At 52.3% G+C, this 8,546-nt stretch overlaps 1 protein-coding gene across 1 annotated transcript; it reads left to right on the top strand.

The window, feature by feature from the left end:
- On the top strand, nt 1-6,681 carry YIPF5 (Yip1 domain family member 5). The gene is made up of 6 exons (XM_050979744.1): nt 1-135; nt 328-436; nt 1,595-1,767; nt 2,662-2,807; nt 4,669-4,850; nt 5,644-6,681. The coding sequence occupies exons 2-6, from the start codon at nt 336-338 to the stop codon at nt 5,804-5,806; spliced, it is 765 nt and encodes a 254-aa protein (XP_050835701.1). The 5' UTR covers nt 1-135; nt 328-335; the 3' UTR covers nt 5,807-6,681.
- The last annotated feature ends 1,865 nt before the right edge of the window (nt 6,682-8,546 follow it).

The following is an 8,546-nucleotide window of genomic DNA, read 5'->3' as shown; positions in this document are numbered from 1 at the left end:
GGAAGGAGGGCCGGGGCCGTCCCGTCCCGTCCCGCGCGTGCGCGGAGCGGCGCGCGGCGTCCCGGAAGTGGAGGCGCGGCCGTGACACGTCGCAGGGGCCGCGGCGGCGGTAGCGGGGCCGGGCCGGGGCCGCAGGTGGGGCCGGGGCCCGGGGACGGAGCGGCACCCGGGGACGGAGCGCGGGGCAGAGACTCCCGGGGCCCAGGGAAAGGGGCGCGGGGCGCAGCGCGAGGTCTCGGGCCCGCGGCGGGAGGGGCAGCGGGCAGCGGGCAGCGCCGCGCGGGGCCGCTCGGGCCGGTCGCAACCCGCCTCGCTGGTCTCTTGCAGAGGGGGCGATGTCCGGGTTCGACGGCTTCAACACCGAATTCTTCCAGACCAGTTACAGCATCGAGGACCAGGCGCAGCCCTACGACTACAGCGGGCGGCCGTACAGCAAGTAACTCGTGTGCCCTGCCGGGGCATCCCGGGGCTCGGCTTGGGGGAACCCCAGATCTTAGCCTGTCCCACCCTGCCATGGCAGGGACACCTTCCGCTGTCCCAGGCTGCTCCCAGCCCTGTCCAGCCTGGCCTTGGGCACTGCCAGGGATCCAGGGGCAGCCCCAGCTGCTCTGGGAATCTCTGCCAGGGCCTGCCCACCCTGCCAGGGAACAATTCTTTCCCAATATCCCGTCCAGCCCTGCCCTCTGCCATTGGGAAGCCATTCCCCTCGTTCTGGCACTCCAGGCCTCTGTTCAAAGTCCCTCAACAGCTCTCCTCTAGGTTTCCTTAGGATACTTCTGGGACAGTCTGTGTCTCCAGGAAAAGTTTGGCACTTCAGCCAGCTGCTGGTTTCTGGAAATGAGTCCCATTTGTTCTGTTTGATGGAGAGCTGAACTCGCTGTCTGTAAATGGAGATCTGAAGGAATTTTGTGTTCAGTTCTCTGCCTGGTAGATTTCAGAGCAAGTGTTAGAAGACTGAAGTACAATATATGAACAATCTTAATTATATGAGTGATCTGCATGTCCTTGGGAGAAGAAATACCGTTCTTCTGCAGCTCCATCTCCTGTCACTCACTTGGGAACTAGGAATTAGTATCACCTAAGTGAGCCTGCAATGTCCTGGTGACTCCCAGGCTGCAGCAGGGAGGTGTGGTGGGTGTTCCTGGGGCAGGGGGATCCTGGCAGCCCCATGTCAATATCCAGCCCTGGGCTGAGGGCTTTGCTTCCTCCGTGTGATCCCTGAGGCAGATGGAGCAGGTCAGTGCCATTTGTGACCTGAACAAATGTGGCCCCTGTGCTGGGGCTGAACTCTGCTAATGTGAGGAGTTCTGCATTTTCCTTCTGCTTCCATAGTTAAAGATTTTGGAAATGTTTATGGAAATCTCCGTGGTGAGACTTGGGATAGATTAGTGGCAAGAGTAGCTGAGGAGTTGTTCAGGGCAGAGGGTGGCTTTGGTTGGGGTTTTTTGTGGAGGACCTGTGGGACCATGTCGTGGAACTTTTTAAGACGGAAGGAAGGGTTGGCTGTGACGTACTGACTGGAAGAAGCTTTGCCTTGCAGGAGGTGTTTCAGCAGCAGCTCTGGGTGTGCCTAACGTGGGGTTGTGCTTTGCAGGCCCTATGGAGGCTACGAGTACCCCCAGCAGGCTGGCTTTGTGCCCCCTGACATGATGCAGCAGCAGCAGCCCTACACGGGGCAGATCTACCAGCCCACGCAGGGCTACACTCCAGCCTCAGCACAGTCTTTTTATGGAAGCAACTTTGAGGATGAGCCTCCGCTATTAGAAGGTATAACTTTGCTGTGGCCTAAATCCAGAACTCCTCCTAGTTTGGGGGTAAGTTGGTGGCAGGGAGTGCATTCCCTGCTGCTGGGAGTGCTCAGTGCGTTTGAAATTCTCATTGATTTTTTTTTAACCTGTATTTTGGCATGTGAAATCCTTGTTCTTGTATGAACTTGTGCAGTTGGAAATTTGTGCTTTCTTGCTTCACACCAGCTGCTCTGTGGCAGATTAAATCAGTTAACTGGGAGACCTGACTTTGTGGCAAAACACTCAATATTCCTCGTGTTCAAATAATAATTGGAACTGCCCACTTTGTAAAGTGAGTGCCTGCAGGTGCTGAGAGTTGATTCTTGGTTAGAATAGGAATGTTTCATTGCTAATAAGGAATGCTAAACACTGCAGAAATGCCTGTGTGGAGTACAGCCTGTGCAGAGTGCCAGGCTGGATATTCAGCTCAGTCTGGCTTGCTGGGATCAGTTTCCAGCTTATTTCTGTTATTTTTCAGTTCCCAACAGCTGAATAAACTGTCACTGTTACAGGGTGGAGAGACAGGCATCTGTCACACCTGTCACCTGTCCCCAGGCATGATACCTTCCACCCCCTGGGCTTTTAGATTAATTTATTTCCATAAGTAAAACAGGATCAGGGAACTGGGCTGAAAGGACCTCTGTGAACCCAGAACTCTGTGCTTGGGCTCTTCCCTGGTCCTTCAGAAACCACCTGGGCACTTCCCAGCACCTGAGACTGGGAATTTGTGGAGGCAGCAGGAGGAAAGATGGGAGTGCTCAATTCCCTGGTGCCCACCACAGATCTGGGGGAGATGGGAAGTGGAGAGACAGGGAAGACAAAGTGGGGCAGCCAGGAAGGGAAGAAATGAAGTCCATGTTCTGTTCACTTGCAGAATTGGGGATCAATTTTGACCACATCTGGCAGAAAACACTAACGGTGCTGCACCCCCTGAAGGTGGCTGATGGCACCATCATGAACGAGACGGACCTGGCCGGGCCCATGGTCTTCTGCCTGGCCTTTGGGGCCACCCTGCTGCTGGTGAGGCACTGCCACGGGGGCTGCTGGGCACAGCTCTGCTGGGACACCTGCCAGAGGGGCTGTGGTACCTGAGGGCCCCTGGAGTCTGGGCACGGGGGCCAGGAAAGCTCATCCTTTCCATGGAGTGTCCTGAGTGGGAAGGGACCCCCAGGGATTATCAGAGTCCAGCTCCTCCCCCTGCACAGGACAGAAATCTGTGTGTGCAGGGAGAGGCACTGGGGCCTCTCACACTGCTGGGATGGCTGAGCTCTGTCACACCAGCTGGGATTTCAGTGTCAGCTCACTCTGGAGCAAACCTGCTTTCACACTGCTTGTTTTGCTCAGTGGGCCCTGCTGGAGCCTGGTCAGTTTTTCTAACTGAGCTTAGTTGGAATAATTGTGCTTTAATGGCTCACAGATGACAGCAAACAGTGTTCCTTGGCATTGAAAGCTTCAGGGGTTTAAATCTGTTTAGCTTTAAATGCTTCAGGCACTGCTTGTCATTTCTGCCTGAAATTTCATGTTGCTGTGACAGTTAAAACACACTTTGGTACCAAGGGGCCTTCAAGCCTACTTTAATAAGTAACTTCTATTTATGGAAAGTAGGCCAGTCAAATTAATGAACATGTTTATAATAGATATGTTTGAATTTTCTTTTCCTAAAAATTTATTTCTCCTGTGTGCTTTTAAAAAAAACCATGGAATGTGGTAAAGGAAGTGGGCTGAGCCTGGCACAGAGGTTGCAGGAGGTGTGATTGTTTCCTGTGCTGCCTGGGAAGGAGGAGAGCTGGGTCTAAGCACATGCAGTTTGGAAGCTGTTGGAGGGGGACACCCTGGAGGCTGCACAGCCCCGTGTCCTGCAGGGATGCCTTGGGCAGATGCTGGAGGGGAAGCAGCAGTCTCAGCCTGGGAAAAGCAGGAAATGACCTGAATATATGGACATAACTTACATGTGCTTCCCCTGTGCTTGTGAACAAGCAAAGTTTGGGTTTGGCTTTTGAAAATCTCCCTCAGCTAATCCCAAGTTCACACCCAGTGCTTGGCAGCTCAGCCTCAGCTGTTCCTGGGATTTTTAAAGTAATTTTCTTTGTCCCATAACTTCATGCATTCTACCACAGATTAAAGGACTTTAGCTCTGAGTTTGTCAGGAAACTCCTGAATTACAGTTTTGTTGTCTTTACACACCAGTTCTGTAAAGATCATTATTGCAAGTAATCAATCAGCATGAGAAGTCCTTGATTAAACCCTAAACAGTTCCTGGGCTGAGATCAGAGAACAACCACCAGATCAGAACCTGTTCATTAAGATCCACAGAGTCAGGAGGAATTCCAGGCTGCTGGAGCATGAAGTGTCCTGGGACTCTGAGGGGGGAAACACTCCCTGTGGGATGGGAGTGAGGGGAGCTGGGGCTGGGGGACAGTGCCTGTGCCCACCCTTGCTGTGTTCCAGGGTGGGTGGATCTGCTCCCTGGGCCCCATGCTGACCCCATCCTGTGCTGGGTCCATCCCAACCCCATCCTGACCCCATCCTGTGCTGGGTCCATCCCATCCTGTGCTGGGTCCATCCCAACCCCATCCTGACCCCATCCTGTGCTGGTTCCATCCCATCCTGCGCTGGGTCCATCCCAACCCCATCCTGTGCTGGTTCCATCCCATCCTGCGCTGCATCCATCCCAACCCTATCCTGACCCCATCCTGTGCTGCGTCCATCCCATCCTGTGCTGGGTCCATCCCATCCCCATCCTGACCCCATCCTGTGCTGGTTCCATCCCATCCCCATCCTGACCCCATCCTGTGCTGGGTCCATCCCAACCCCATCCTGACCCCATCCTGTGCTGGGTCCATCCCATCCTGTTCTGACCCCGTGCTGTGCCCGGCTGCAGGCTGGCAAGATCCAGTTTGGGTACGTGTACGGGATCAGCGCCATCGGCTGCCTGGGCATGTTCTGCCTGCTGAACCTGATGAGCATCACCGGGGTGTCCTTCGGCTGCGTGGCCAGCGTGCTGGGCTACTGCCTGCTGCCCATGATCCTGCTCTCCTCCTTCGCCATCGTCTTCTCGCTGCAGTAAGTGCTGCCGTGTGCCCCTTGGGCACAGAGCCCTCTGACGTGGGGAGGGAGTCACTGGGGGCAGTTTGCACATTCGGTGCTGCAGCTGTGTGTCGTTTGAAAGGGACAGGAATCTTCAGTAAGGGCAAGAATTAATTACCAATGGCCCCAGGTATTTCCTGGGGGAAAGGGGCCAAATCCTGGCTTGACCTCTAAGTCATTTAACAGCTTTTACCTAGGCTCCAAGAGCAATCTCAGGTTTGTTTTCAGCCAGTGTAAATCCGAAGGTAATTCTTAATGAAGACGCAAAAAGATTTTACAAATACGAGAAAATGAGAATGAATTGTCTTGGCTCTGCGAATTGTGGGACTGAAAAGAAACAGCTTGGCACAGTTCTTTTACTCGCTGCTTTGAAATTTTCATATGCATAGAGTGAATTTTGAGGGGGCTTTCTACTGTCATAATTGACTGATACTGTTCTAAAATTCTAGAATCCCAGAATGGTTTGGGTTGGAAAAGCCCATCCAGTGCCACTCCTGCCATGGCAGGGACACCTCCCACTGTCCCAGGCTGCTCCCAGCTCCAGTGTCCAGCCTGGCCTTGGGCACTGCCAGGGATCCAGGGGCAGCCCCAGCTGCTCTGGGCACCTGTGCCAGGGCTTTCCCAGTGATTTTAGTGGGAATATTTCTTTTAATGTCAAATGCTGAAATTCATCCCAGAACCTGCACAAGGTGTTGGATGGGTGCAGGTGTGACTCTGCAGGTGGATACACACAGGGCTGACAGGAATTCTGTTCTTTCTGCCTTTCCAGGGGGATGATGGGGATTATTCTCACGGCTGGAATTATTGGCTGGTGCAGCTTTTCTGCTTCCAAGATCTTTATCTCTGCCTTAGCCATGGAGGGCCAGCAGCTGCTCGTGGCCTACCCCTGCGCGTTGCTGTACGGAGTCTTCGCCCTCATCTCCGTCTTCTGAACAGACTCTGGGGGCCAAAAGGAAAATCCCAGCTTGGAACATGGACTTGGACCAGAAACAGCTGCAAACAACTGTCTCGTGTTGCTATCATGAAACTTAGACCTGTTTGAATCACCTGGAACAATGGAAAATGTCTCGTGTTCACTTTTTTAGGACCTTGAATACTGTTTTCAATGACCTGGGGAGTCCAGAGCTTTAATACGTGTTCATGCTTATCAAGTTCCTGTGATTTCTTTCCCATTCCTAGATATTTAGAAAAAGTAACTTTTGGTTGTTTATTTGAGGGTTGTGATTTTTGTTCGTTTTGTTTTGTTTTGTAGGGGAGGGCGAAGGGTTGCAGTTACAAATTGGTAGATTTTTATCCAAAACAGTTAAAGAAGAAAGGAGCTTCCATGGATCTGGGGGACTCTGGATAAATCTGCAGGAAAGAGGAACCAGTTTTCTGACCCCTCTCACCAAAATGCACAAATGAACAAAAGTAATTAGAGTATTTCCTGTATTTTAACCAATATCCTCCTAAGCTCTCCAGTCTCAATTATTTGTTCATTTGCTGTGAGAGTATTTCAGGATTTAAGATTCCTAAATTATGAAGTAGAAAACAGATGCTTAAAAGTGAAAGGGATCTGTGATTCTGTCACACTTGAAACATGACCACATTGGGGTGTCTGTAGCTTTATGTTAACTGGGGTTTCTGAAGGACGTGGGCAGAGGTTCCTTCCCTCATGGTGCACATTCTGCTGGATGGATGAAGAGGAATCTCTCTCACAGTGCTTCCAAGGAAAACACCATTTGGAAAACGTTATGCTTGTCAGTATTGTAGTTATTGTAAAATAATTTAAGGCATATTGATTAAATTTTCCTTAAATTTTGAAAAAGGTGTTTTATTTTCCTAACCTTTATTTTTGATGTTCAGTTACTAAAATAGAAACTATCATGTTGAAACAAAATCACATTGAAAATTGAATTCATTTGGGTGGATTTGGTGTTTGCTACAGTGAGTGAAGAGCAGGAAGGAGCTCCTGTCCTGTGCCTGTGCACATCAATGGCATTGATTGCCAATGAGCCTAATTAAACACAGTTCTAGGACAGAGAAGAGCTCCCTCAGCTGCTTGAGCAAGTCAGGTTCTAACACTGATACTGGACTTTGAGAACAGCTCCTTCAGCTTAGCCTGCACATTCCAGAGGGGAAGTTCTTAAAGCCTTGCAGTGATTCCATTGGTACCTTCCAGGGTGATCACCTGGGTATTAAAATACTATAAATAATGTTTGCTTTCACCACAGCATGAGCAAACTTCAGTGCACAGGAAGAACAACTCAGTGTTGCCCTGGCAATAGAGCTGCTGAGTTTGGAGAAACCATAGGAAAAGGGATTAATTTAGATTTAAATGCTCACAAAGTCAGCAGTGGAGGACACTGCACGTTCTACTCCAGCAGGGAGAGTTGACCCAGGAGTTTCCCCTGCACAGAATTTAGCAGTTTGTAACTGAATTTCTAAGTGGTCTCTGGGGAGCAGAGAGAAACAGATGAGAGCAGGAGGTCAAACACTTGACTTCATGGAGGACTTGATAAAAACTAGTTATGTCTAGTGGTTGTCTTAAAGATCCCAAACTTCTGGTTCAGTAATTAATGTGATTGCCTTGACTCTTTATTGCCTTTCCAAAATCAATCCCATCGATTTTCTGTAATGAAGTTTTGTCCTAGTTCTTGCTTCAATTTTAGTTACATTTCAGATGATTCAATCTCCCAATCCCATAGAATGTCGGGATTGGAGGCTGGAGTTCTGCACTCCCACATTTGCCTTTCTCAGTTAGTAGGATTTGCTTTCCACGTCTGAGCTCCCCCTCAGTCTGTCCCCCCACCCTTCTCCCCGGGGTTTCAGCACCACGTTATCCTGCTTTGGCTCCCTTTGTGCTGCTCAGCCTAAAGCACTCCAACAAATGCTGCACTTGCCTTTTCAAACCCACTTTTGTTACTCCCCCAATCTTTAAATCATGCCCTGCCCTGCCAGAGCTGCAAGTTCTTTCCCAGTTTGTCCGTGGTCACCCCAGGCTGTTGGTGACAGTGACAGTGACAGTGGCTCTGTTTTTCAGGTCCCTTGTGCTGTGGGGCAGCTGCTGCCCCCGGTTCTGTTTGGTTCTGTTTGGTTCTGTTTCGCTCTGTTTCGCTCTGTTTCGCTCTGTTCCTGTACCAAATTCCCGGGCACATCCTGTGCCAGCCCGTGTTTTTAACGCGCTGCTGTGCCTGTCACCCCTGTGGGTGTGGGACAGCTGAGTGCTGGCTGCGGGGACAGCGCTGGAACGTTCCCCGGGGCTCTCTGTGCTGGGACCGGGCTGGGGCCGTGCCCTGTGGGCGAGGGCTGGGCTGGCACAGCCGGGAGGGGTCACCGGCCGTGCTCCCCGGAGCCCTGCGGTAGCGAAAGAGCTGCCCGAGCCTTGGCCCCGCGGCCCGGCTGCTGCCCAGACACGGGGACAAAGGCAGAGCAGCTGTCCCGAGCCCCCGAGCCCTCGTGTCCCCCCGTGTCCCCCCGAGCCCCTGTGTCCCCCCGAGCCCCTGTGTCCCCCGTGTCCCCCCGAGCCCCTGTGTCCCCCCGCGTCCCCCGTGTCCCCCCGAGCCCCTGTGTCCCCCCGTGTCTCCCCGTGTCCCCCGTGTCCCCCCGTGTCCCCCCGGGCTGCCCCGGGCCGGGCCGTGCGGAGCGGGCGCTGCTGTTTGCAGCCTCTCCGCTGGGTGGGTCTGCAGCACT

Source organism: Serinus canaria, chromosome 13 (genome assembly GCF_022539315.1).
Source record: "Serinus canaria isolate serCan28SL12 chromosome 13, serCan2020, whole genome shotgun sequence".
Classification (NCBI taxonomy): domain Eukaryota; kingdom Metazoa; phylum Chordata; class Aves; order Passeriformes; family Fringillidae; genus Serinus; species Serinus canaria.
The sequence above is the reverse complement of the archived record's forward strand: the minus strand, read 5'-3'. Positions and strand labels throughout refer to the sequence as shown.

What these genes read in the sequence shown, in the direction of transcription:
- YIPF5 (XM_050979744.1), top strand. Translation starts at nt 336, where the DNA reads ATGTCCGGGTTCGACGGCTTCAACACCGAATTCTTCCAGACCAGTTAC. An exon ending in AGCGGGCGGCCGTACAGCAA is followed by an intron (nt 437 to 1,594) that starts GTAACTCGTGTG and finishes TGTGCTTTGCAG; the next exon opens with GCCCTATGGAGGCTACGAGT. An exon ending in TTGGGGCCACCCTGCTGCTG is followed by an intron (nt 2,808 to 4,668) that starts GTGAGGCACTGC and finishes GCCCGGCTGCAG; the next exon opens with GCTGGCAAGATCCAGTTTGG.